The sequence below is a fragment of the Anomaloglossus baeobatrachus genome, chromosome 1 (genome assembly GCF_048569485.1).
Source record: "Anomaloglossus baeobatrachus isolate aAnoBae1 chromosome 1, aAnoBae1.hap1, whole genome shotgun sequence".
In the NCBI taxonomy this organism is placed as follows: domain Eukaryota; kingdom Metazoa; phylum Chordata; class Amphibia; order Anura; family Aromobatidae; genus Anomaloglossus; species Anomaloglossus baeobatrachus.
Window position 1 is genome coordinate 82187096 of NC_134353.1, and position 27909 is coordinate 82215004.

The 27909-nt window shown below is 46.4% G+C and overlaps 1 protein-coding gene across 1 annotated transcript; it reads right to left on the bottom strand.

Moving 5' to 3' along the window:
- Positions 1 to 27909, bottom strand: CLNK (cytokine dependent hematopoietic cell linker). The gene is made up of 5 exons (XM_075333469.1): positions 27814 to 27909; positions 16145 to 16273; positions 11420 to 11497; positions 2550 to 2705; positions 1 to 375 (listed from the first exon to the last, which is right to left on the bottom strand). Exons 1-5 carry the CDS (start codon positions 27883 to 27885, stop codon positions 223 to 225), a joined length of 588 nt encoding a protein of 195 aa, XP_075189584.1. The 5' UTR covers positions 27886 to 27909; the 3' UTR covers positions 1 to 222.

Below are 27909 nucleotides of genomic sequence, written 5' to 3' on the forward strand. Positions count from 1 at the left end.
ACTATGATGGACATTTCACATGGTCCTGTTCAGGGCTGTGGAATCAATTGTTCTATGCGCATGCGCCAGGCTTCAACTCAATGGCCATAGTGTGAGGCAGCTCCATGGGGATGATGTAAAGAATATCTTTCGCATCAACTAGGGGTTAAGAGACTGGAAAAATATACATAGAAATAGTCCATCCTCTGAATTTTACATGTCAAATCGCATGCAATACGCAAATTAAAGAGATTGTGATGACTTTCTGCTACTCATGATTGGTGGACGGGTCAGAAAACATTCGTGTCCTTCAAAATGACTTTTGGATCTTCCATCAAGGAGCAATAGAGGAAAACTTTTATGGAATTCGATAATGTTCTCCACGGAGTTAAATTTCTGAAACAAAAAAACAATTGCTTAATTAGGAATTTAAAAAGGTTGTCCGGAAAAAAAATCTTTTTTTTTGATGGCTTGCTATATTACAAAACAATGTGATACTCACCAGCGAGCACTTACCTGGATTTAGTGAGAGCCGCCTAATGATCTGTGTTATCACTGTATAATAGATGAGCAATGCCCCATGATGTAAATGTACTACGTTTTATGTATTTAATGTATTTACTATTTACTGTCGTATATTATAAGTGCATGTGTGTATATTTAAGTGTTTTAGAAGAGAATACCCTTAGGATGTAGCAGAGCAAGGATTGTGCGACAGGTTACCAAAGCTTGTGTCCAGCAGTCAAGTTAGACGGCGGTAGAGTGAGTTTGGAAGACTTATTAGATAAAATAGGGCTAAAGTAGTAAGGGGGGAGGAGTGACAAATAGCAGGGTGGGTGGTTGGAAAGGGGAGCTCCAGAGGCAGTTATTGGTCAGTGGAAGAAGTTCAACTGAGAAGACGTGGTCTCGGTGTGAGGGCCAGTAAGGGACCCCCATGGTAACCTCCGGAGGTCTGAAGCCTACGGCTCACGCCAGCGCGCATAGAGAGTCATCCGGTCAGAGAGTCGAAGCCCAGAAGCGGTTGAAGGTGTGCGGTATTAGGAGGAAGAAGGCACAGACCCCGAAGTATTGAAGACACAGTCCAAGATAGCGGGGGACAACACGAAGAGTAGTACCCCACAGAAGGAAGAAGGAAGGCGGGGTAAAGAATAAAAGTAAACAAAAACTGGTTGGCCAAATGAACTCTGGTGTCACGTGTCTTACTATGTTGAAGACCAGCAGTAAGGGTGGTGGAAACCGGCATGAAGCAGTAAGTAAATGTGCACCCTCCCGAAGTCAGTTCTACATACCTCTCCTTGGCGAGAGAGGCACCCGCCTTCAACTGGAAGGGAGCCTTACTGTTCAAAATGCAGAACTGATGTGGCGCATGATTGGCTGATGTAATCAGATGACTTCAGGAGAACATCATTGGTGATGTAAGCGATGTTGCCCTCCTGAAGTCACTTCACAGTGGCAGTCAATCACAGTTCGTAGCAGTCCTGCTGCTGGATCGGTGACGTCTTCTTTCCGATGTAAACAGATCATGCGCTGAACCCAGGTAAGTAACAGTAGGTGGGTATCGCTTTGTTTCTTATTTTGTAATATACCAAGGCACCAATAAAACTTTAATTTTGCCCAGACACTAATAGTGAAACAATTCAGACATTGGTTTATTTCTTCGTTATCACGTCCGATTTTTCTTCCTAGATTATCATATTATGAAATGTTATCACAGCTTTTGAGAGGCTGTGGGGTTAATAAATGTCAAGATCTAATAGACAAAAGAACAATTTATTCCTTTAAAAAGTGGGAAAATGTAGTAACAGTATAACTATATGATTTAATTAAAAAATAAAATATTAAATTTATTGGGTTTAATTTAAATTTTTTTGGGGGTGGAGGGAGCAGTTGTGAACATAACCTTGTCTCTGTTGATTCCCCTACGTAAGTCCATCAGACTTGGCCAAGCATTTATGTCTTCTTAAAAGGAATGTGTCACCAGATTTTTGCTATCCCCATTTGATAGCAACATGATCTATGGGCAGAGACCCTGATTTCGACATTGCACCAATCACTAGGCTACCTGCTGCAGTTTTGATATCATCATTGTTTTATCTGCTGCAGATCTACCCATTCTCTGAATGCTGAACTCTGTATAACCCCACCCACACCACTTATTGGCAGCTTTCTGTATACACTGTGCATAGGCAGAAAGCAGCCAATCAGTACAGGGGGTGAAATTATACAAAGCTCAAAAATATGGCGGACTGCCTGGCAGCAGTATTACTAGTCCTCAAGTAATAATATCCTGTTGATAAAGTAATGATTTTGTAAAGACTACAATAAGCAGCCTAGTAAGTAACACATGAGTAGAATCAACTCTTCAATTTGCTGTTTACAGATTAAGTAGCAAAAATCTGACAGAATCCCTTTAATAAACAATATATTAACTATACAATTACCTAGAAAATAGCAATCAGGGCGTAGGTAGGTGGCTCTGTTACATAAATGTGCATTGGGGCACTATGACACAGGCCTTGTAGGAAAAGCATGATAAACCTGAATTTAGACCCCTGAGATAAATTGCTTACATAGTTTCCTCTGCGCCCTGTGCCCAGAGCATATAGCTGTGTGTCTTCTAGGTAACGTATCTTGATGTGATACACTTTTTTATTATGATAGACCGATAAAATATGGGGCTCGTTAGTATTTCTGTGACTGTTGTCTCGCACCAGGAATGCCCCATCCTGCAATAACAAAACAATATTTCTGTCACTAGTTACCTAGTACACATTAGATTGTCAGATTGTACATATAATATATAGAAAAGAAACATAAATATCCCCCTATATCGATGGTCTGAACATACTGTAGGGTGTAGTGGAACAGTAGTCATGGGTGAGAGATTTACTCTGGACACCCTGACACGTCATAAGAAATGACTGGTCTTGGTTGGGTGTTGTCACGGATGTATCACGGCCTATTAAGAAGGTCTCATGGCCGGCCGAAAATCTAGTGGAAGTGAGTGGCAGAAAATCCCAGAGATGTGTTGTTATCTGATAGTTCCCTGTTTCTGCAGCAGCCGACTCTAGGACCCTGGGAGACTGTCAGTTTTTCCTCTATGTTGCCAGCCTCTGACTCCCTTTATAAACCTCACTCTGGGGATATTTGGGTGTGGTTTATAGTTTGTTCCTGATTGAGCTGTAGAGAAGTTGTCTTCTATGGCTTCAGACTCCTGTGGTTGCTGCAGCTCACTTAAGTGTTGTGTTTTGTTATCTACCAGGGCTCTGGTGATTTCAGTTGTGTTTCCCCTGTATTCTTCCCTTGTGTCTTTCTTTAGTGTTAGTGGTGTTGACGAAGAGCTCATACCATCCATCCTTACCTAGGACCCCAGGTCTTCCTGCTTGGTTACAGGTGCGGAACCTGAATAGAGCTAATGAGGGCAGTGAGGGTGAGCTTTAGGTTGTTGTCAGGGATAACCACCTTCCACCTTTCCCTAGCTATAAGCCATTTCTTCCCCCTTCCTGTGTGTTGTCTTACACGACTAGCTTAGCCTCTCAACTCTGCCATGACAGGTGTGTACTTGTAAGCCACATATTGTCACCGACGTTGGCTGGCCAAGACACTTTACTCAATTGTTCATTCTGTGCAAGAACTTCACATTCCAAATAATGGGCACCAATCTTCCAGCATTACAGTTTTGCAAGGCATGTTCAGATGTGACGCCCTGAATTACTCAGCTCATCACAGGGTTCTGCACAATCTTTCTCTCCCCGTGCAGGGCTCAACCCCCCATGGTTCTGGGAACCTAACCTGCAGTACTGCCTCCACCAGCATTCACAAATCCTAGATACACCTTGTACCACACCTGTCAGGCACACCAGTGAGCTGCATAAGCAGGAATAGGTCCGCCCACCTAGGGGTCAGGCAGGGAGGTGGGAGGTGTCAAGTCAGAGCAGTAGTAGCCCTTGAGCTGTGAGGAGCTCTGAGGAAGCTGGGAGTTGTAGGTCCCAGGGGAGAAACAGACTAGGTCATAGACGGTGGTCTGGACCTAGAGGTGTCGGACTCCCGGTGGCAGGGAATTGAGGCTAGGTGCCTGGGACCTGTCTTGGAGGACGGTCAGCAGCCTGAGGCTAATCACCGGTCTGGGACCGAAGGCACAACGAGGTACATGGACCCTAGGTTGGGGAGAAGCTTCAGGCAACCCGGCAATTAACCTGCGGAGGACAGGACCTCTATGGCCTGTTCACACGAAGCTCAGAGATCGGGGGCACTAGCACAACGAGGGGGATAGGGCTTTCCAAACAAGCGGCCTACTGAAATCCCAAGCGTGAGCCCCTGAGAGCAGGCTCCTTCACTTAGCCATAGTGGGGAGCGGGGCCCGGAAAGCTCCAAGCTGACGGGCCACAAAGGACACTCTAAATTTTGTGCCAGGAGGTAGGTCATGGACCACCAGGTAGTGCTACATAGTGCTATAGGGGAAGGGACCCGGACAAGCTCCCCTCAGGAGACAGCGGCAGTCAGAGACTTGGTTTACTACGTTGTCAGTGTCTGCATTCTTCTGAGTGAGTACCTGATTAACCCCTGCAACCGGCGAACCTGCGAACCCCTGCATTCCCAAGGTACTATCGAGAGTCCCGGGGTAATCCCCTACCCGTGGAGGGTCACGTCACCTAGCTGCCCCACTCCATCACCCTGGGTACTCCCAACGGCGGCGGTGATCCTCCCAATTACCGTACACCACGGGTGGTGTCACAAACTATATATACCTCCACTGTAAATACCCCCTTCTTCATTTGGGTGTGGCCCCCGGGTCTGGAGACCCTCGAGCCACGAGTAATCACCACCCACGGATCTGAGCGGTTCGACCGCTGCAGGGGCGGCACACAGACATAGTCTAAGTTTCAACTGGGCTGCTTCAGATGTTCCTGGCCCTGAAAGTCCCTGCACATCACAGCCCTAATTTACATTATGTTTCAAATATCCTGCCCGCAGTTGAACGTCCAATCTCCTTAAGGGTCCCATCATGACTGGAGTAAAGCTTTGCACTACTAGACATCTGTAGGAAAACCGCTTGGGTCATCAACTACATTCACACTCCAGTTAAGATTAACTGAGTAACTTGACAGTAAAGGGACCTGGCCACTAAAGTCATGTCTTCCTGCTCCTAAACTCTGGGGGACTCCGTTTGAGAATCAGTCTTTTGTTTCAATGCTAGTCACACTCCCTGTCTCTGTCAACATTCGAGATTCACGCTCTCTCACCTTCAGTCTCCTCTCCTTCTTTGTTGCCACAGACCACCCACCTCAAATAAATAATTATTTGTGATCTCTGTATACATTTTTACAATGAAGTGACAGCAAACAGGCATTGAACATGACCGCCCGCTGTGAGCATCTTGCAAAGACTGACTTATCTGCAGTGATGAGTGTTAACGTCACTCAGGTTATTCATGGTCACAGCTGGCGTTTCCCACAGTCCTCCACTTGTTACCACAAATAACATGAATAACGTCACTATTATCACTGTGACTCATTCTCTGCCTAAAGGTCACAGCGGGTGGTCATGCTCTGTGCTCCCATGCTGTCCCTTCAGATATAGTAGAGCTGGAATCCTCATGGGACCTAGTGTGGATAACATTGGTCTTGGGTGATTTGGGAGTTAATTGAGGGTGTTTTTTGTATTTTATTTCAAATAAATGATTTTTTCAGTATTTGTGTTTATTTCTTTTTACATACAAATTAGTAATATGGGGGCGTCTCAAAAACGCCTCCCATTACTAATCAAGGGCTTAATGGCAGCTGTAAGCTGTTATAATTGAGCTTGGACTCAACCAGTCCACAGTTAAACAAATTGTGTACAAATGGAGGAAATTAAAGGCCATAATATACCCTACCCAGGGGAAGCCAACCAACAAATATCAAACCAAGAGTAAGCTGTGAGAACAAAAATGAACTCAAGGTTAACTCTAAGCAACTAAAGGCCTCTATCATCTTAGCTTATGTTAATATTCATAAATCCACCATAAGGGGAATACTGAACAACAGTGATGCATGGCATGATTGCTAAGAGAAAGCTACTGCTCTCTAAAAAGTAGATTATTGCTCATCTGCAGTTTTCTTAAGATCCTATGAACAAGCAAGAAGGTTTTGGAATAATGTTTTATGGATGCATGAGACCAAAATAGAGCTTTTTGGTTTAAATGAGAAGAGTTATGTTTGAAGAAAGAAAAACACTGCATTATACCATACAAACCTTGTACCATCCACAAAGATGATAGTATCATAGTTTGGTCCTGTTTTGCTAAACATAGGCCAGTACAGCTGGCACCAGGGTGAATAGGTAATGGTGCCTGGAAGGACAGCAGGCTGGGTGCAAAAGGAACTGTGTCAGGTGTGCTGGCTGTCTGGTAGCAGGGACAGACAGCCAGCACACCGGCTACTACCAGACAGCCAGCACACCGGACACAGTCCATTTGCACCCAGCCTGCTGTCCTTCCAGGCACCATTACCTATTCACCCTAGTCTCCTATGACTTACCCCTGCCTCATCCCATCCTCTGGTATTTGCTATCCTAAGCTCATATTCTGCCAAGCATCTATTTTTGTGCTTATCTACCTCTTGATATATATTCCTTGAAAAAGGTTCTAATGTGAGCCAAAACGTTGGCATTTTGGTTGACTCCTTTTGCAGAATATGATAATAAAATATTCTTCAATACCATATTGAATTTTTTTCCTATGCGTGCCAGAAATATTAGTATTATGTTATACATTTTTTCTGAGCACCAACGTATTACATGGTTGTAGCAGAGCTTCCCCCTTCTTACCGAATCCTGGAACTTTACACTGCTCTTCCTGATTGCCCTGGTGCGGTGGCAATCAGGATAATAAGGGGTTAACAGCTAACAGCTGCCACTAAGCCCTAGATTAGTAATGGGAGGTGTCTATGAGACCTCCCCATTACTAATCTGTAAGTGAAAAGACAGACACGAACACCAAAAAAATCCTAGTCCATTGGTCTAGGGCTGTGTCCATTGGCTGAAGGACAGCTGGCATGGCCTGCAGGTTTTTACAAATCCATGTAAGAAAGTGTCTAATTTCCCATCATTTTTTTAAAAAAAACAGGGAAATGCTGTAAATGTGGCCTGCTGATCTGATCCCTCTGTTCTCAGGCAAGAGTGTTTAGTGGGTTGCAGATGATACCCTTTTCTTCCTCAGTTTTCCACGACACTTTTTTTTGTTATTGTACTATAAGATTTAACTGGGTGTCCAGATTCACAGGGTCAAGGAATTTTAATGCACTGTACAAAAATGTCCATAGCCGTATGGATAGTTGAACTGGTGTAATACACAGGCAACACTAATTAAACCCCTGAACCAACTTCCACAGGCAGAAGTTATTCTTCCTGACATACAGCTCACTCTTAAGGCCGCTTTACACGCTACGACATCGCTAAAGCGATCTCGTTGGGGTCACGGAATTTGTGACGCACATCCGGTTGCTTTAGCGATGTCTTTGTGTGTGACACCTATGAGCAATTTTTAATCGTCGTAAAAATGGTCAAAATTGCTCATCGGTGACATGAGGGTCCATTCTCGAATATCGTTGCTGCTGTAGTAATGATGTAGTTCGTCATTCCTGCGGCAGCACACATTGCTCCGTGTGACACCGCAGGAACGAGGAACCTCTCTTTACCTGCGTCCCGCCCACAATGAGGAATGAAGGTGGTGGGCGGGATGTTACGTCCCGCTCATCTCCGCCCCTCCGTTTCTATTGGGCGGCTGCTTAGTGACATCGCTGTGACACCGCACGGACCGCCCCCCCTAGAAAGGAAGCGGATCGCCGGTCACAGCGATGTCGCTAGGCAGGTAAGTAGTGTGACGGGTCTGGGCGATGTTGTGCGCCACGGGCAGCGATTTGCCCGTGTCGCACAACCGATGGGGGTGGGTACCCACGCTAGCGATATTGGTACTGATATCGCAGCGTGTAAAGTGGCCTTTAGTCGAAGTTCTTCAGCAGGAGGGCTTTGATCCACTGCTCTTTGTTCTTGCCCATAGATTGCACTCCTCTCACCTCACATTGTGCAACAAGTATATCCTTGGTTTTGTGCCTACAGGCTGTCACCTTCATACTTGTTGTGCAGAATTAAAGGTAAAGTAAACAAGAGAAGGAGAGGGAAAAAAACAGTTTGCACTGTATTAAAATAATGTAAGCATTGGGTTCTGCCATTGGTGTATTTGTCAGTATTTTGATTGCTAGAATTATATAGATTTGATCTATTTAAGTTCTTAAATAAAAATTATTACACCACTGCCATCCATTTTGGAATGACCACCCTCACTGGAGCTGGCGTGACATGTGGGTGTTTAACCGGGGTGACCACTAGAAGGATCCCTATGTTCTTTTTTCTCTTATATGTTGCTACCTTCTTATGATTAGTCAATGTCATGCAGAGGAAGAAGTACACACTTAAAGAAAAATCTCTCCTAACGCTCCTTTGGACTTGAAGAGGTGTTCCTTTATTTTAATGTTGATGGCCTATCCATAGGATAGGCCATCAATGTCTTATAGGCCTCCGCTGATCAGCTGCTCTTGGTGCCAGTAGTGGCAGCAGGCTGCCCGAAATGTTCAGTTCCGGAGCTGCCAGTCAACTGATTGCGGCCGTCGCCATGTACTGCACATCCACCGCACATTCCAATTAATAGAAGATGGCTGGGCAGTACCTGGCTATAGACACTATCAGAAGATGGAGCAGCTCTGGACCTGAGCATTTCCTTCTGCCTGATCCTGCCGCCGGGACCGAGAATAGCTGATCGGCGGGAATGCCAGTTGTCAGATTCTGGCCAATAAGTCATTGATGACCTATCCTAAGGAAAGACGATCAATGCTAAAATAGTGGCCAACCTCTTTAACATGAATTATGACCAAGCCAATATTATAACAAGCCAATAGCTTCGCAATGGAGAGGAGAAATTAAAGAAAAACAACTATATTTTGCTTGGCTCTGCAGGAACTATTCCAAGATGTGGTCAGCTCAACTTGCTCAAACTGTTAAAACCTATCAACGAGCTACCCTACTGCTAAGAAGATCAAAGGAAATCATTTTTTTTTCTTGAATTTTTTAACCTCTTCATGACACATGATATACTGGGTACATCATGGATCGTGTAAGGTTAATCCCCGCGGCCTGCCGTGGGCAGTCAGCGGCGATCCGCACACACATTAGCTGATTTCAACAGCTGACGTGTGCCTGGTAGTCGCAAGTGGAATCGCGTTCCAACCGTGATTATTAACCCCTTACATTTCGCTGCCAAAATCTGGCAGCAAGATGTACTGTATATGCGAACAGCCATAACGGCAATTTACCCGCTCCCATCGGAAGTCACGTGACGTGATTACTTGACTTCCTGTGGTTGCCATGGTAGCACAGGGTTATGTGATGACGCCTGTAGCTATTATGAGTTACTTCCTCTTACAGCCAGCAGACTGCGGTGTGTAATAGGAAAGCTCCTTTTCTTCAGATCTCAGTTGTGTAGCTGTGATCTGGAGATATGGAAGAGCGATCAGACAGCTGATTGTTATAGTCCCCTAGGGGGAACTAGTAAAATAAAAAAAAAGTTAAAAAAAGTTTTAAAAAATAAAAAAACCTAAAAGTTCAAATCACCCCCATTCACCCCATTGAAAATTAAAGGGTTAAAAAAATAAAAAGTATACACATATTTGGTATCACCGCATTCAGAAATGCCTGATCTATCAAAATATAAAATCAATTAATCTTATCAGTAAACAGTGTGATTGCAAAATCCAAACGCCAAAATTACGTTGTTTGATCATCGCAAATTTTGCACAAAATGCAATAACAGGCGATCAAAATGTAGCATCTGCGCAAAATGGTAACATTAAAAATGTCAGATGAGACGCAAAATATTAGCCATCACTGAACCATAGATCCAGAAAAATGAGAACTCTCCAGGTTTCGGAAAATGGCGCAAAACGTGTACCACTTTTTTTTAGACAAACTTGTGAATTTTTTTAACCCCTTAGACACAAGTAACCCTATACATGTTTGGTGTCTACAAACTTGCACCAACCTCAGGCATCTCAGCGACACATCGGTTTCACCATATAGTGAACATGGTGAATAAAATATCCCCAAAACATTTTTTTGCTGTTTGCTGTTTTCCAGTACACTATATGGGAAAACTTATGGTTTCATTTTGAAGTACAACTCGTCCCGCAAAAAACAAGCCCTCATATGGTAAGACTGATGGGAAAAAAAAAAGTTACGGCTCTCAAAAGAAAGAGAGGAAAAAAACCCGGAAAAAACGCCCAGGGTGAAAGGGTTAATTTTCTTGTATTACTCCAAAGTTATTCACTTCAACATTTGAGGTTATTTTTATCATATTGGTAAGGATAATGCCAATATTCAATAATGTATTGTTATTGTTGTTTTTTGTGAATGATTTCAATAAAAACACAATTTCTTTTTTTTAAAAAAATGGAACAAGTGGCCATCAATCACCTTCTCCATCCCCTTGTTTGCTGTGGCAGATATTCACGATACCATTGTGGAAGAAAAATGGTGGTTGTAGACAATTTACAAAGAAATGTAAAGAAGCCAAACTATGTCTTTGTGACATACTGACATCCCAATAAGTTAGTCAAAAGTGACAAGATGTTAATTTATCAAGTTGCTTGTGCGTTACAAAGACATAAAACTTGATATTCTGGTCCGTCTGGTATTGCAGCCCAGGCTCATTTAAGTCAAAGACGATAAGTGAGAGACCAGACACAACTAAAAGACAAAAGTTTTTTTGGACCAAGAAAAAAAACAACAACTTTTCTATGGTCCTAGGTGACTGCCCTAAGGGCCCAGTCACACACGACTTACCAGCGATCCCGAAAACGATGCAACCTGATAGGGATCGCAAGTAAGACCTTACCAACGATGCAGGAATGATACAGGTCGCAGTAGCGACCTGTATAACGATCTCAGCAGTCACTGTGACCCTGTCACACAATGTCAAACACAGCGATGTGTCCTGCCCAGCAGGACATCGCCTTTGAAGAAAATGGCCTGGACCATTCGGCAACGACTAGAGATCTCACAGCAGGGGCCTGATCGCTGGTAGATGTCACACATAACAAGATCGCTAACGGGATCGCTACTGCGTCACAGAAACCGTGACTCAACAGCGATCTCGCTAGCGATCTCGTTATGTGTGATGGTACTTTTAAGTCTATATGTTAAAATGTATTGAATAAATTAATTATAAAGTGTCTTGTAATCAGTTCATACTGTTTAATTTCAGTTTCTTGGGTGATTTGGATTTGACCAATTTTGATATTATAAAATAGTCGTATGCAGTATACCATAATGTCTACTCTTTATGATACCTGAGTTTCCATCATAGACTAATTTATCATGTTATATACTATGTACAATAATGTGCACATACTTTGTTCTCTTGATATAGAACACATTCTGCTTTACAGCGATCATATTCATTTAGGTACCATCTGTTCTGTGGTGGCAACTGTAAAAAAAAAAGAAAGAAAACTATATATTTAATATCGAGACCTTTTAATTTTTTTAAAATTATTATTAAGATGTAATATCATCTATTTCTAATATTATTTCATAGATTAGATGTGTTATCTGTTCAGGAGAAAGTGACAACTAAAAGGGAACCTGTCATTAGATTGGTGCTGCCTGAACCACGTGCAGCATGAAATCTCAGGGAAAATATAGCTTAAAAAGCCGGCTGGGGATTATAGGCAGAAACCTGATTTGCCCATTGCTGCCCTCTTCCAGCTTCTCTTTGCACTGCCCTACTTATTAAGTAAAGGTACCTTCACACATAGCGAGATCACTGCTGAGTCACAGATTCTGTGACGCAACAACGACCTCGATAGCGATCTCGTTACGTTTGACACATAGCAGCGACCAGGCCCCTGCTGTGAGATCACTGGTTGTGTCGGAATGGCCTGGACAAATTTTTGATCGTCGAAGTCCTACTGGGCAGGATGCATCGGTGTGTTTGACGCCTTACCAACGACCTCGTTGATGACTCAGAGCTCAGACATGTACCACCAACACCGTTATACAGGTCGCTACGGTCGTTGTATTGTTCCTGCATCGTTGGGAAGATCTGACTGTTTGACATCTCACCAGTGAACACGTAGCGACTTACCAGCGATCCTTATCAGGTTTATCGTTGTCGGGATCCCTGGAAAGTCGTTAAATGTGATAGGGGCTTAACTCTCTCCCTACGTAAACGAATTGGGAGACTTTACAGTTAATTGGAGCAATGCAGGGAGATGGCATTTAGAGGCAACAATAAGGAAGACCAGTCTTTCCGTATAGTCCCTGGCCGGCTATTCAAACTTTGTTAAAACATACCGGACTGCAATTGCTTTGGGCACCATGAATATTTCTGCAGTGACAGGTTCCTTTGAAAAGAGCTGCTAATATGTTAATGTATATATATATATATATATATATATATATATATATTATAATGCATGAATATATTATCTCCTGGTATATCTCTTTCTTAGAACGCGATTGTGTCATTACCTCTAAAAACCTATAAATAACCCAACAATTTAGGGAACATATTGCTGTTACACACTTGTTCTAGCACCCTCTGGTGTTCTTTTAATTCCTTGTCAGAAGGTCAATGTCATGTACAGTGGGGAAAATAAGTATTTGATACACTGCTGTTTTTCCCACCTACAATAAATGGAGAGTTCTGTCATTTTTATGGGGGTAGAGACAGCATACATTTTGGGTGCTCTTCAGCAAAGGGGACAGGATGACTGCACCGTATTGAAGGGAGGATGGATGACACTATGTATCGTGAGGTTTTAGCCAACAACCTCGTTCCCTCAGTAAGAGCATTGGAAATGGGTTATGGCGGGGTCTTCCAGCATAACAAAGACTTGAAACATTCAGCCAGGGCAACTAAGCAGTAGTTCTGTAAGAAGCATTTCAAGGTCCTGGAGTGGCCTAACCAGTGTCAAGACCTGAACCCAATAGAAATCTTTGGAGGGAGCAGAAAATCAAAGTTGCCCAGAGACCGCCCCAAAACCTGAAAGATCTGGAGGAGAAGATGTGTATGGAGGAGTGGGGCCAAAATCCCTGCTGCAGTGTGTGCAAACCTGGGCAAGAACTACAGCAAATATCTAACCGCTGTAATTGTAGACAAAGATTTCTGGAATATTAGGTTCTGTTTCTCTATTGTATCAAGTACTTATTTAATACAATAAAATGCAAATTAATTATTTAAAAATCATACAATGTGATTTTCTGAAATTTTTTTGGGGGGATTCTGTCTGTCATAGTTGAAGTGCACCAGCGATAAAAACTACAGATCTCACCATTATTTGTAGGTGGGAAAGCTTATAAAATCAGCAGCGTATCAAATACTTATTTTCCCCACTGTATCTATTGTTAATGGTCACAATAAATGGACATTTTCACAAGGAAATCAAATGAACAATGGGCGCTATACTAAGTATGGCAGATTGGTGCAGTGTACTAAATGTATATTTCTAGGTGGTCTTCATATGTCAATAAAAGTCAACGATCTTTAATACACATTCACGCTCGGTTAAGACGGGCTTTATGTCTTGTCAATGTGTAGAGTCAAGTAGGCCAATGAAAGACTTTTCTCTTGGTGGCTTATCTTCTACAGGACCAGAATGAATGAGCACTGTAATTTAACATTCTTAATTCTGCTCTTCACCAGCAATGAGAGGCCCTCATGCACTTTAGATGGTTGGCAGGTCCTGCCAAAATCAGTTGGTTTAGCAGAAAGGAGGCGGTTCGCCGGTCACAGCGACGTCGCCGGGCAGGTAAGTATGTGTGACGGGTCTGCGCGATGTTGTGCGGCACGGGCAGCGATTTGCCCGTGTCGCACAACAGATGGGGGCGGGTACCCACACTAGCGATAGCGTGTAAAGTAGCCTTAAGTCTATGATTATAATCTTTGAATTTTAGCTTATATGCAGAAAAGATATCTTCTGATGTCTATGTGTTAAATATTTTATTCAGGATTAATTTACCTATTGAAGGCAAAGTAGTGTTAATTTGGCCCACCTTCAGAGTATGCATCTGCATACCCTATTTCAACTTAATAAAAAAATTGAAAAGTGCAGTTGAAAATGTGAAACATACAGTATGTATATTCATACTCATACATGCATTATTTTTTTTAATGTCCTTCAATGCTATCTTAAGCCATGGTGACTCCATGGATGAACAATCTGTTGGAGGATAGGTCCACCAGGGTCTTCTCCACCATTACCCTGATATTATCAAGCCATCAGTTTGCTGGTCTTCCTCTTTGCCTTGTTCCTTCTATTCTTCTGACCATGATGTCCTTCTCCAGTGATTGCTCTCTGTCTATTCTTCCGACCATGATGTCCTTTCCCAGTGATTGCTCTCTTTCTATTCTTCCGACCATGATGTCCTTCTCCAGTGATTGCTCTCTGTCTATTCTTCCGACCATGATGTCCTTTCCCAGTGATTGCTTTCTTTCTATTCTTCCGACCATGATGTCGTTCTCCAGTGATTACTCTCTTCGTATGATGTGTCCAAAATAAGCAAGTCGTAGCTTGGTGATCCTTGCTTTGAGTGATGTGTATGGCTTAATTTGTTCCAAAATGGATTTTTTTGTTCTTCTTGAAAACCCCAGTAGCTTGTTGAGCACCTTCCAACCTAGGTGTGCATCCAGCAGCATTATATTCATTTCCTTTAGCTCTACTCTTCATCAAGTTTTGTTGGCATAGTAAGGAAGTAGATTGCCAGGCCTTTCTTTGGCACAGTATTGTGGCATCTTGGCATCTTGGAGGAGCCATGTGGCGCCCTGGCCTAGCCAGGTCGTTACAGATAACATACAAACACCCCACCCCCCATTAGACAGGGACACCAGCCAAACAAAAATCCTTGTTGCCTCCCTCCAGTGTCTGATGTCCACACCAGGTGGGGCGGAGTCAAGCGGTTGGCTCCACCCACTGAGGAGTTCACAGGCCTGGAGGCAGGAAAAGTGACAGAACAGTTTAGGAGTTTGGAGTGAGAGGAGTAAAACACTTGGGTTTGTGGCCCAGGCACTGACAGCAAGGTTGGCAGAAGGTGGTGGCCGTCTGCAGGAGTGGTGGAGCAACGCGGAACCGTAGGACCGGGGACGGGTGACGGCCCGCCGCTACCGACCAGGGAGCGAAGTGAAGCCAGCACACACAGGCAGGGCCATCGGACCCAGACCAGGCTTGGAGCCGCCGTCAATAGTCAGATCCGAATGTGACTGGAACCCCAGGGGTTTCACAACAGCCAAAGTCCCGATTGAAGGCAACTGCCCACACCGTGAGGGTATACAGCTACCGCCTAAGGCTAGAGACCCGAGGGCCAGCGTCTGCGGGCAAACGGGCTCCTCCGGTACCTATACACCGGGGAGCGGACTACCGTTGGGAATCCATAGTAGTCAGAAAGGGAACATCAAGGTGCAGGGAAAGACAGCCGCCATCACCTGTCCGGGGAGAGACACTGCAGCCGGCTGCAGGACCCGTCCATCCAGCCGTTTGGTTTACCGAGGACTTTGTACCTTTCTTGCTGAGTGAGTACATCCGTGCCATCCGGCACCGCGCCGCGCTGTCCCTGCAACCCTGCACCTCACCAACCCTGCCTCCCCGTCACATCACCGGGCCCCGGGACCACCGACCCCTACCCACGGAGGGGGAAAACAACATCCCAGCTGCTCCCTACCATCGCCCCCGGGATCCCTGTCACCAGCAGCGGTGGTGCCCATCTTCACCACGACCCGTGGGTGGCGTCACGGACTAAATCCCATAAACCAACCACCCCTTTCACTCACGGGCGAGGAGCGCCGCTCGAGTCCCCGGATCCGGCCCACCGCTCGAGCCACGGAGCAGCCGTCGCAGCAGTGCCGGACCCGAGCGTTAGCGAGCGCAGCGCAGTGGCGTCCTCCCCGCCCGCGACAGCCACAGTGAAACAGCCTTGTATGTTGTCGATACAATCTACCTCATCAAACAACATCCTGCTAATGCAACTGATGCACGCAAAATATAAATATATTTATATATTTATAATACAAATATATTCATATTCATAGTAATATATGCATACAGGTTTAGAAACCTAATCAATAATTTATCAAACGTACCATGGTGGGAGTTTTATCCTCAAAGCATTGTAACTGTCGCTGGAGCTGTTCCGCCAGGCCTAGCTCCTCCACGCTGTCCTTACATCTTTGTACACTGGGATATCGCATGTGTCTTGTTTCTGTTTTCTGCTGAAATATTAAATAATAATGCAAATATGAACATTTTTATCCATCCCAGCATTTCTGCTTAATTTAAGATCTTATTTTTACCTGTCTTAAAGAAAACAAACTTTCATTTTCATTTTACGCAAGCTTAAAAAAAATGGGGCATTTTACTAACACTGGCTGATATTTAGACAGTGTAAACAGTGGACAATACTGGAGGGTAAATCTGTCACATTTTCGACTGCATAACATAAGTTTAAACAAACTAAAATATGGCCAGAAATGTGCACCAAAATTTAGCATCTCAACACACACCACCCTTTCCCATAACTTTATGACCCTTTTCCTACAAAACACAGCTCCCTTGTCGAGTGAGTTGGACGAAGTGTCTAAGGCGGGCTTTGCACGTTGCGACATTGCAAGCCGATGCTGCGATGCCGCACGCGATAGTCCCCGCCCCCGTCGCAGGTACGATATCCTTGTGATAGCTGCCGTAGCGAACATTATCGCTACGGCAGCTTCACATGGACTCACCTGTCCTGCGACCGTCGCTCTGGCCGGCGACCCGCCTCCTTATTAAGGGGGCGGGTCGTGCGGTGTCACAGCGACGTCACAGGACAGGCGGCCAATAGGAGCGGAGGGGCGGAGATGAGCGGGATGTAAATATCCCGCCCACCTCCTTCCTTCCGCATATCCTACGGAAGCCGCGGTGACGCCGGTAGGAGATGTTCCTCGCTCCTGCGACTTCACACACAGCGATGTGTGCTGCCGCAGTAGCGAGGAACAACATCGGACCATCGCGTCAGCGTAATTATGGATTACGCCGACGCTGCACCGATGATCCGATTACGACGCTTTTGCGCTCGTTAATCGTATCATCGAACCTTTACACACTACGATGTCGCATGCGATGCCGGAAGTGCGTCATTTTCAATTTGACCCCACCAACATCGCACCTGCGATGTCGTAGTGTGCAAAGCCCCCCTAAAACACAGGATAAATGTGGTACAAGGCATTTTTGTGGAGCAAATCAAATGAGAATTTTGACATTCTTGGTAAATCAACTAATATGATATTTTATTTTAAAATGACTAATTGATAATACTTTTGTCGCGCCCCGGGGCAGCCGGTCCGTGGCTCGAGGGGTTCTGAATCCGGGGGCACTGTCGATCAGTTTTAAATGAAAAGAAAAGAAAAATAAAATAATAAAAAGTTCGACTATGCTATTCGCAGTTTTCGGCCAGGGATGGAAGGGCCACCGCTGCGGGTTCCCACTGGGGATGATGGATGGGGGCAGCGTGGATGGTGTAGCCCTCCATGAGCAGGGCTTTTCCCCAAGGGTAAGAGAAGGATTAACGTGGAGGCACGCAGCAATAAGTCAGTCCAGACAGGGAGTGCAGTTTGGTTGTCTTTACTTAATGGATTTGCGCCCTGGGGCCATGCTGGATGCCAGATGCGCCCGTGTCCTTTATGGCTGTGCCAGCCAACCTGGTGCCACTCTCCCACCGATGCACTCTGGTGTATTTGACAGTCCTCATTGGCGCGGAGCACTTGGAGGTCTTTCTGGTGTCTGGGTCTTGCCGCCGGCAGCTTGGACTATTTAAGGGAATTTCTCCCAATCCCCTCTTTGCTGCTGATGCCTCAGACATTAGTGGTGGCAGATGAGTCCTGGAAACCCACCCGCCTGGCAGAGTTAACAGATGGCTTGAAGTCCTGGTCTGTTCTGGGATCTGCACCCCGTGCGTGCAAAGTACTGTGAGCCCTGGATGTCTTCCCCACAGGATCCCTCTGTCCTTGGAGCTTGCTTTCTCGCTCTCCAACTACTTTTCTCCTCTGAGTGGCTGATCTTTCTACTCAGGTCTTGGCGGATTCTTTGCTACTTTCATTGTGTCTCAAGATTCCTTAGTCTGTCTTGACACCTGTCTTTTACTACCACACATTTCTCTCCTCAACTCCTTCCTCTTTCCCTTCCTCACTCCTTCTGCTGTCTATCCACACTTCCCAGGTCACTCTCTCCTCCCCCAGGTCTGGTCCCTCCCTTCCCAGTTGGCTGCCTGTTAGCTGACAGTGCCCAGCCCTGTCACCTGGCTCTAAGGGGGGGGTCTCCCACCCTGGTTGTGAGTGTATATGTCCTGATGTGCTAGTGAGTGTGTGTGATGACCGCCACAGTCATGTAGGGCCGAGCTGTTACCTTGTTGTTATCTTGTTTTTGTGACACCTGGTTACCATAGGGGAATCACACTTTCCTGTTTAGAGACTCAGACAATAGGATTAGATTGCAGGTTCTACAATTATGTAATTGGGCCCATAATATCCCTGTGTACTGTGGGTCCAATCTTTCAGTTTCATACATACAAAAAGCTATGCAAAAATATTCATACTATTATGTTCCTCCTAGGTTTTCACATACAAATACATCTCAATAAATTACAATATCATCAAAGTTAATTTATTTTTGTAATTCAATACAAAAAGGAAACACATATTATATAGAGTTATTACACACAGAGTGATCAATTTCAAGTGTTAATTTCTGTTAATGTTGATGATTATAGCTTACACCAATGAAAACTCAAAAGTCATTATCTCAGAAAATAAGAATAATTACAACAAAACACCTGCAAAGACTTCCTAAGTGTTTAAAATTGTCCCTAAAGCCTGCTTTACACGTTGCAATTTCGCATACGATATCGTATGAGATTTGCAACACCCCCATCGTATGTGTGGCATGTTCAATTTGTTGAACGTGCCGCACAAACGTTTAACCCCCGTCACACGTACTTACCCGTCCATATGACCTCGATGTGGGCGGCGAACGTCCACTTCCTGGAGTGGGAGGGACGTTCGGCGTCACAGCGACGTCACGCGGTAGCCGGCCAATAGAAGCGGAGGGGCGGAGATGAGTGGGACGTAAACATCCCGCCCACCTCTTTCCTTCTGCATAGCCAGCTGGAGCCGCGAGAGGCAGGTAGATCTGTTCAATGTTCCAGGGGTGTCACACACTACTGCAATGTGTGCTGCCTCGGGAACATTGAACAACCTCATGTTCAATTCATGAGGAATGAATGACGTACATGCGATGAACGGATTTTCGTTCAATCGCAATTGCACGTACCTGTCACACACTGCTATGTAACTTACAATGCCGGATGTGCGTCACTTACGACGTGACCCCGCTGACACATTGTAAGATACATTGCAGCGTGTAAAGCGGGCTTTAGTCTGGGTCAGTAGGCTACACAATCATGGGGAAGACTGCTGACTTGACAGATGTTCAGAGGGCAGTCATTGACACACTCCACAAAGAGTGTAAGCCACAAAAGGTCATTGCTAAAGAAGCTGGCTGTTCACAGAGTGCTGTATCCAAGCATATTAATGGACAGTTGAATGGAAGGAAAAATTGTGGTAGAAAAAGGTGCATAACCGCAGCTTTGATAGGATTGTTAAGAAAAGGCCATTCAAAAATTTGGGGGAGATTCACAAGGAGTGGACGCTGCAGGAGTCTGGTGCTTCAAGAGGCACCACACACAGACATATCCAGAACATGTGCAACAACTGCTGCATTCCTTGTGTCAAGCCACTCATGAGCAATAGACAACACCAGAAGCATCTTACCTGGGCCAAGGAGAAAAAGAACTGGGCTGTTGCTCAGTGGTCCAAGGTGTTGTTTTCAGATGAAAGTAAATTTTTCATTTCATTTGGAAATTGTGGTCCCTGAGTCTGGAGGAAGAGTGGAGAGGCCACAATCCAAGCTGCTTGAGGTCTAGTGTGAAGTTTCCACAATCAGTGATGGTTTGGGGAGCCATGTCATCTGCTGGTGTAGGTTCACTGTGTTTTATCAAGACCAAAGTCCATGTAGCCATCTACCAGAAAATTTTAGAGCACTTCATGCTTCCCTCTGCCGACAAGCTTTTTGGAAATGGAAATTTAATTTTCCAACAGGACTTGGCATGCAAAATCGCAGAGACATGGCTGATGTTGATCCGAGTGTCGATGAAATTCAGACTTTAGCTAGTAAAGCTCAAATCCTTCTTTTTAAAACCCCAAACAAAACCATGTGCTCTCCTTCCCCCACCTCCTCTCCCTCTCTGTGTTCCTCCTCACTGATCTCTGGACCTCCACAGCAAATTTCTCTATCCTATCACTCTTCAGCTACCAGAACCTACCTCTACCTTTCCAGCCTAAAACGAATTTACTTGACCCCCTCTCCATTGCTTTCTCTCTCTGGAGCACTAAGTAACACTCATTCTATCTGCAGTAAGCTCCATGTTATTCTTGACCTGTTCATTTTTTGCAATCTGTCCTTTCTGGGCCTCCCAGAGACATGGCTGACACCCACTCACACAGCCTTCTCTGCTGTGCTGTCTTTTGGTGGTCTTCACTTCACCCACATTCGTCTCTCTGGCAAAAAAGTATGTTGGATAAGTTGGCCTTATTCTTTCTAATAATTGCACCTTCAACCAAATCCCACCTCTATCCTCCCTTGTTCTCCCTTTCTTTGAAGTGCACTCTATCCATACCCATTCTTCCTCCAACATCCAAGTGGCTGTTACTGTATATACCGACCCACCAGGCTCTGCCACCACCTTTATCGACCACTTCACCACCTGGCATCTTCTCTTTTGCTCTTCTGACATTCCCACCCACCCATAACCATGGGTGACTTCAACATCCCCATCAACACTTACCAGTCGGCAACCTCCAAACTCTTGTTACTTGCTTCAGCCTTTAGTTTCACACAATGGTCATCCATATCCACACACTAGCATTATCATCATCCAACTCTGCTCCGTATCTAACCACACAACCTCACCTGTTACGAGGGGGACCCGGGGAAGCGTGCCAAGATGGGAAATGGACAGCTTCCGCCGGTCAAGGTCCACTGTGCGGTGTAAGAGACCGCTGCTATGGTCAGGAAAGACTGAGCGGGTTGCTGCTAGTGATCGTCTGGAACGTCACAGACGATCTATGTACACCGGTCCGCCCTAACCCGTGAGGGTTGTATGGCTCGGGGCTTCTCGTACGGTGTACCTGTTGCACGGGGACGCACAGAGGTGCCTACACACGTGTGCCAGCGGGAGTCACAGGAATATGGCACGGGGGTAGCACAGAGGTGCCCACGCACGTGTGCTTCAGAAACCAAGTGAGTCCGACAGAGACTCGAGGAGCTCACCTGGGACAGGAACACAGCCTGCTAAACGGGATACTGCCGGAGCAGCAAGGCAGGGGCAAGACCTGCAAACTAGGTGCTGCCTGAGCAGCAAGGGCAAAGCCCACAAAAGACAATAATGCCTAAGCAGTGGCGTGGCAGCACGCTGCCAGACATCCAAACATAGAAGGACAGTCGCGCACCGCCATGATGGCAGGGGGAGCTTTTAAGGAGGTGTAGCTCCACCCAAGGGCGGGCGCGAGACGGGCGTGACCCAATCAGGGTTCGTGACGTCCTGGCCCAGCCAGTCAGGATTCAGCACATCACCAGCCTCGTCATGGGGCCGTGTGATATCAGTGAGCGAATCAGAAGACGTCACGTGGAGCACATGCTCATCCTCCTGCCTCTGGGTCATAAAGGCGGGATCCCCGGTTTCACAATGTGCAGAGACATGGGAAGTCTTGCTGCTTCCCTGAGCATCTATCCTTTGCACACTGCGCAACCTCCCAGAGCCTCCGTGATGCTGAGCAGGAGAGATCGTGGCAGGCAAGGGATGGGAGACCGCTCCATTCCTTGCAAGAGGAGAACCACTAGGTGTCACCCTTCTGCTGTGTCTCTGAGAAGGCAACTCCTGCAGACTGCGCAGTCTCCCAGACCCTCGATGCTGCTGAGCAGGAGGGCCCGCGGCAGACAAGGAATGGGGGACCACCTCATTCCTTGCAACAAGAGAGCCACGACGTGTAACATTACCCCCCCCGTCTAGGGCCTGCGCCTGAAGGCCGCCACCAAACCTGGGGCGTGGACATGCTCCTCCAATTCCCAGGACCTATGCTCTGGGCCACGACCGACCCACTCCACGAGGAAGTACCTCTTGCCCTGTACAATTTTTGTTCTTACTAGCTTCGCTACTTCAGTGTCGTCGGACGAGAAGCCAACCTGGGACAGCAGAGACCCCGAGGTTTTAGGTCGTACGGGTTTCAGAAGAGATACATGAAAAGTATTAGAAATAGCCCAGCATGGAGGGAGCTGGAGTCGATATACCGCCGGGGTTACCCGCTCTATTACTGTAAACGGATCCAGGTACCTAGGAGCGAACTCGGCTGTCTGTACCGGAAGGTAGATATGTTTAGAAGACAGCCACACTAGGTCCCCAGGTGCGAAAGATGGCGCAGAGTGAAGAAGACCCGCAGGTCTCTGCCTGAACGGTTTATTATATGCATACGACGTACAGACTCGCATATTCTTCTGTACATCCTGGGCTACCTCCGGCCCCCAATAATGCCTGACCGCAGGGTCTCTGGTCCCGTCGACCCTGAAGTGACCCCTGCCTTTGGAGGCACAATCCCATGACAGCACATAATTCCGTGGGTCAGGGGAAATGAGGGTCTTACCAGGTGGCACCTGGTCTAGGGAAACGGAAGTGACCCTCCTCACGCTGACTGGAGGTGGAACAAGACACTGTGTTTCTTCCGATGATTTCGAACATCGGGTGTCTACATGTCCCCTCTGCCCACAGGTAAAGCAATTGACCGACGGCCGAGAACCTGTGGTAGAGAAGACCACTGTGGAGATTTCCATTGGCTCCACAAAATCGTCAATAGAGCTGGCTGGGAGACCGGTCTGGTGGGGAAGGGGAGTCAGAGGCTCTGTAGACCAGGAAGACGTGGGTGCCGAAGAGACCTCGAGCCTCCGCTCCGCGTGGCAGATGTCTATGCGAGAGGCAAGCCGAATCAAGGACTCTAAGGTGGTCGGCACGTCACACGTGGCCAGCGCGTCTTTGACGAACCCTGCCAGACCCTCCCAGAACACAGGGACCAGGACTTTATCTGGCCAATCCAGCTCTGCGGCGAGTGTCCTGAATTGTACAGCAAAGTCCCCGACTGAAGTGGACCTTTGCCGAAGGCGTAGGAGCCGCAGCGCGGAGTCGTGGGTGACTTGAGGCCCGAGGAACACCTTTCTCATGGCCTCAAGATAAACTGGAAGGTGATTCACCACCCGATCTCCGCGCTCCCACAACGGCGTGGACCACTTTAGCGCTTTCCCTGTGAGCAGGGACTGGACGAAGGCTACCTTCGCCTTCTCAGTAGTGTAATCAGTCGCGGACAACTCCAAGTAGGTGGTAACCTGGTTTATGAAACCACGGCACTCAGAGCTGTCCCCGCTGAAGCGCTCTGGGAGCGCAAGGCGAGGCGACCTTCCGCACAATTCCACAGCCTGAGTAGCCGCCTGGGTGGCGACTGTTGCTGGAGCAGCCTTATCGGGGGAAGACCGCTCCACTGCTGCCAATCGTGACTCCAACTGCTGCACATAACGCAGCAACTGCTGCTGCTCTTCCGCCATAGCCAGACCTTTGGCGCGACCGTAATGTTACGAGGGGGACCCGGGGAAGCGTGCCAAGATGGGAAATGGACAGCTTCCGCCGGTCAAGGTCCACTGTGCGGTGTAAGGGACCGCTGCTATGGTCAGGAAAGAGTGAGCGGGTTGCTGCTAGTGATCGTCTGGAACGTCACAGACGATCTATGTACACCGGTCCGTCCTAACCCGTGAGGGTTGTATGGCTCGGGGCTTCTCGTACGGTGTACCTGTTGCACGGGGACGCACAGAGGTGCATACACACGTGTGCCAGCGGGAGTCACAGGAATATGACACGGGGGTAGCACAGAGGTGCCCACGCACGTGTGCTTCAGAAACCAAGTGAGTCCGACAGAGACTCGAGGAGCTCACCTGGGACAGGAACACAGCCTGCTAAACGGGATACTGCCGGAGCAGCAAGGCAGGGGCAAGACCTGCAAGCTAGGTGCTGCCTGAGCAGCAAGGGCAAAGCCCACAAAAGACAATAATGCCTAAGCAGTGGCGTGGCAGCACGCTGCCAGACATCCAAACATAGAAGGACGGTCGCACACCGCCATGATGGCAGGGGGAGCTTTTAAGGAGGTGTAGCTCCACCCAAGGGCGGGCGCGAGACGGGCGTGACCCAATCAGGGTTCGTGACGTCCTGGCCCAGCCAGTCAGGATTCAGCACATCACCAGCCTCGTCATGGGGCCGTGTGATATCAGTGAGCGAATCAGAAGATGTCACGTGGAGCACATGCTCATCCTCCTGCCTCTGGGTCATAAAGGCGGGATCCCCGGTTTCACAATGTGCAGAGACATGGGAAGTCTTGCTGCTTCCCTGAGCATCTATCCTTTGCACACTGTGCAACCTCCCAGAGCCTCTGTGATGCTGAGCAGGAGAGCTCGTGGCAGGCAAGGGATGGGAGACCACTCCATTCCTTGCAAGAGGAGAACCACTAGGTGTCACCCTTATGCTGTGTCTCTGAGAAGGCAACTCCTGCAGACTGCGCAGTCTCCCAGACCCTCGACGCTGCTGAGCAGGAGGGCCCGCGGCAGACAAGGAATGGGGGACCACCTCATTCTTTGCAACAAGAGAGCCACGACGTGTAACACTCACCTGTCCCCTTATCTGACCATCATATACTCACTTTTTCATCCCGGCCCTCTTCACCTGCCCCCTAAGTCCAGCAGATAGCACATCCCTGTAACAACCTCACACACCTCAACATTTACACACTTTTTGTCTCTCTTCTGTTGCTGTCCACTTAACTTCATGACACAGACCAGCCACCATTTTTTACAATGCCACACTGGCCTCAGCTATTGACTTAGTTGTCCTTAGTTGCAAAGGGCAACAAATCATTAGACAACCCTGGCACCCCAAGCTCAACAAAAGCTTCTGCACGTGTTCATGTTTGCGGAGCTGCACTGGAAGAAAACAAACTCAGTGGAAGACTTCACATTCAAACAAGCAACCCTCCCATTGAAGCCTGCCCTGATGTCTGCTAAACAGTACTACTTCATAACCCTCATATCTTCTTTATCCCACAAGCTCAAATAGTTATTCAACACTTTTAACCCCATCCTCCATCCTCAGTTGTAATCTCCAACCTCTCTCATTTCAGCAGAAGACTTTGCAGCACATTCAAAAAATACGATCTAGAAAATGAGACACGCCCTTACTGTTCAACCACCATAACCCCTTCATATAACAGACCAATGCCCTTCTCCGTAACCTTCCTCCCTTACCATTCTGCTTAATCCCAGCCCTAACCCATTTTTTTTAACCTATCATTAACCTCTGTTGTCTTCCCTTCTGATTTTAAATATATAACACTCACAGCAATCTTGAAGAAACAATCCCTGGACCCAATCTCTACATCTGGCCTTAACGTTACCCTTGTTCACTTCAAAACTTCTCAAAAAGCATGTCCACATTGAATTTTCCTTCCCCCCTCATCTAACTTGCTCTTCGACAACCTACAACCTTTGGTTCTCACCACTCCACTGAAACTGTCCTAACCGAAATTGCTAAAGACTTAACCAGCAATGCTAACAGACAATTCTTTATACTTCTCCTTCTAGATCTGTCCCCTGTCTTCAACACAGTCCACTTCTCTCTCTTACTACAGATTCTGTAGTCTTTTGGTACCAAAGTCTCTACCCTCTACTGAATTTTCTCATGCCTCACTAACCACACCTTTAGCAGGTCCCAATCCCATTCTACCTCCTGATTCAGCCCTACCCTTCTCTATCTATATCTTTGCCCTGGGACAATTCATAAGGTCCCATGTCTTCCAGCACCACTTATACACTGATTGACACTCAGATTTACCTTTCTTGCCCAGACAACATTTCTCTGCTGTGCAGAATCCCAGACTGTCTGTCAGCTATACACTCCTTCTTATCACACTTCCTAATGCTCAATGTGGACAAAACCAAGCTCATCCTCTTTCCATTATTTCACTTAACTGCCCTATTTACATACAGAGCTGTCCATAATCTGTCTCCTACATATACCTCCAAACTAATCTCCTGATATATTTGCACCTGTAATCTCCTTTCTTTACAAGACCTCCTTCCCTCCTCCACTATTGCATGCTCCTCACCTAATCACCTCCAAGACTGCTCTCGAATATCCCCTGTCCTCTGGAATTCTGTGCCCCAACATGCCCGATTGTCTCCCACATTCGAAACCTTCTGACAAAACTTGAAAATCCATCTCTTCAAGAAAGCCTGCAATGACTACACTGTAACCTCATCACCACCGAAGCTGCCACCCCGGCAACCTACTGTCTCAATAACAATTACCATGTAGACTTAACGATGCGAGGGCAGGGTTCTCTATGCTCTTTTCTGGTTTGTTATTGTTAGTGCTTCATTGTAATTTATATTTGTAGTTTGTATCTAAACCCAAGACGCTAGTGTGAGCAAATTAACTAAGCCAGAAAAGAGCAAAGAAAGATGGAAAGAATACATCGATCTGGGAAAAAACTGAGACTAGAAATGATGGTGAACTGAACATCTTAAAAGACGAAGTCGTTGCTGCAATAAAGCTTCTGTCAAAAAAACAAAGCACCTGGATGTGACAATATTCGTATAGAACTAATACAGTCTTCTGAAGCAGCAGTTGATGTCATCACAAGCCTGTGTCAACAGATTTGAACAACTGGTAAATGGCCCAAGGACTGGACAACATCAGTGTTTATTCCTATTCCGAAGAAGGGAGATGCTACTAACTGTGGAAACTATCATACATTGTCTGGTCGTTTCTGCATTAAGAAATGGGTGCGAAACCTGGATAAAGAAACAAGACAAAAGAAGAATCTACGGCACAGTACTGCAAGGAAGAAAGGTCTGGCAATCTACAGTACTTCCGTACTATACCAAGAAAACTTGATGGAGAGTACAGCTAAAGAAATTCAATATAGTGCTGGAGGATGCACCCCTAGGTCGTAAGGTACTCAACAAGCTACTGAGGATTGTAAGAAGAACCCACAAATCAATTTTGGAACAAATCAAGCCAGACATGTACTCGAAGCAAGGATCACCAAGCTACAACTTGACCACTTTGGCTACATCATACAAAGAGATCAATCACTGGAAAAGGACATCATGATTGGAATGATATAAGGAACAAGATGAAGAGGAAGACCAGCAACCTGATGGCTTGATACAATCAGGAAAACTGTGCAGAAGACCCAGGAGGACCTATCTAAGTTTGCACACGATCCATCTTCCTACAGTCCGCCCACCTCCTTCCTTCCTCAGTGCTGGCGTGTGGCAGGTAAGGAGAGGTTCCTCGTTCCTGCAGCATCACACGTAGCGGTGTGTGCTGCCGCAGGAATGAGGAACAACTTCGCCCACGCGACAGCAGCAATATTTGAGAATGGACCCTGATGTCAACGAGGAGCGATTTTGGACATTTTTGCAACGATCCAAAATTGCTCCTAGAAGTCACACACAACGAGGTCGCTACAGCGGCCGGATGTGTGTCACAAAATCCGTGACCCCAACGAGATCGCTGTAGCGATCTCGTAGCGTGTAAAGCCCGCTTTAGTCAATAATTTGTACAACTTACTCTGCTGGGTGTTTTATCATCAAAGAATTGTAACTGTCGCTGGAGCTGTTCTGCCAGGCCTAGATCCTCCATGCTGTCCTTACATCTTTGTACACT

Excerpts from the sequence above, each read along its gene's own strand:
- CLNK (XM_075333469.1), bottom strand. The coding sequence starts at position 27,885 with ATGGAGGATCTAGGCCTGGCAGAACAGCTCCAGCGACAGTTACAATTC. Across the intron at positions 11,498-16,144 it reads AGGATAAAACTCCCACCATG|TTGCCACCACAGAACAGATG; the intron begins GTACGTTTGATA and ends TTTTTTTTACAG. Across the intron at positions 376-2,549 it reads CAGGGCGCAGAGGAAACTAT|AAATTTAACTCCGTGGAGAA; the intron begins GTAAGCAATTTA and ends TTTTTGTTTCAG.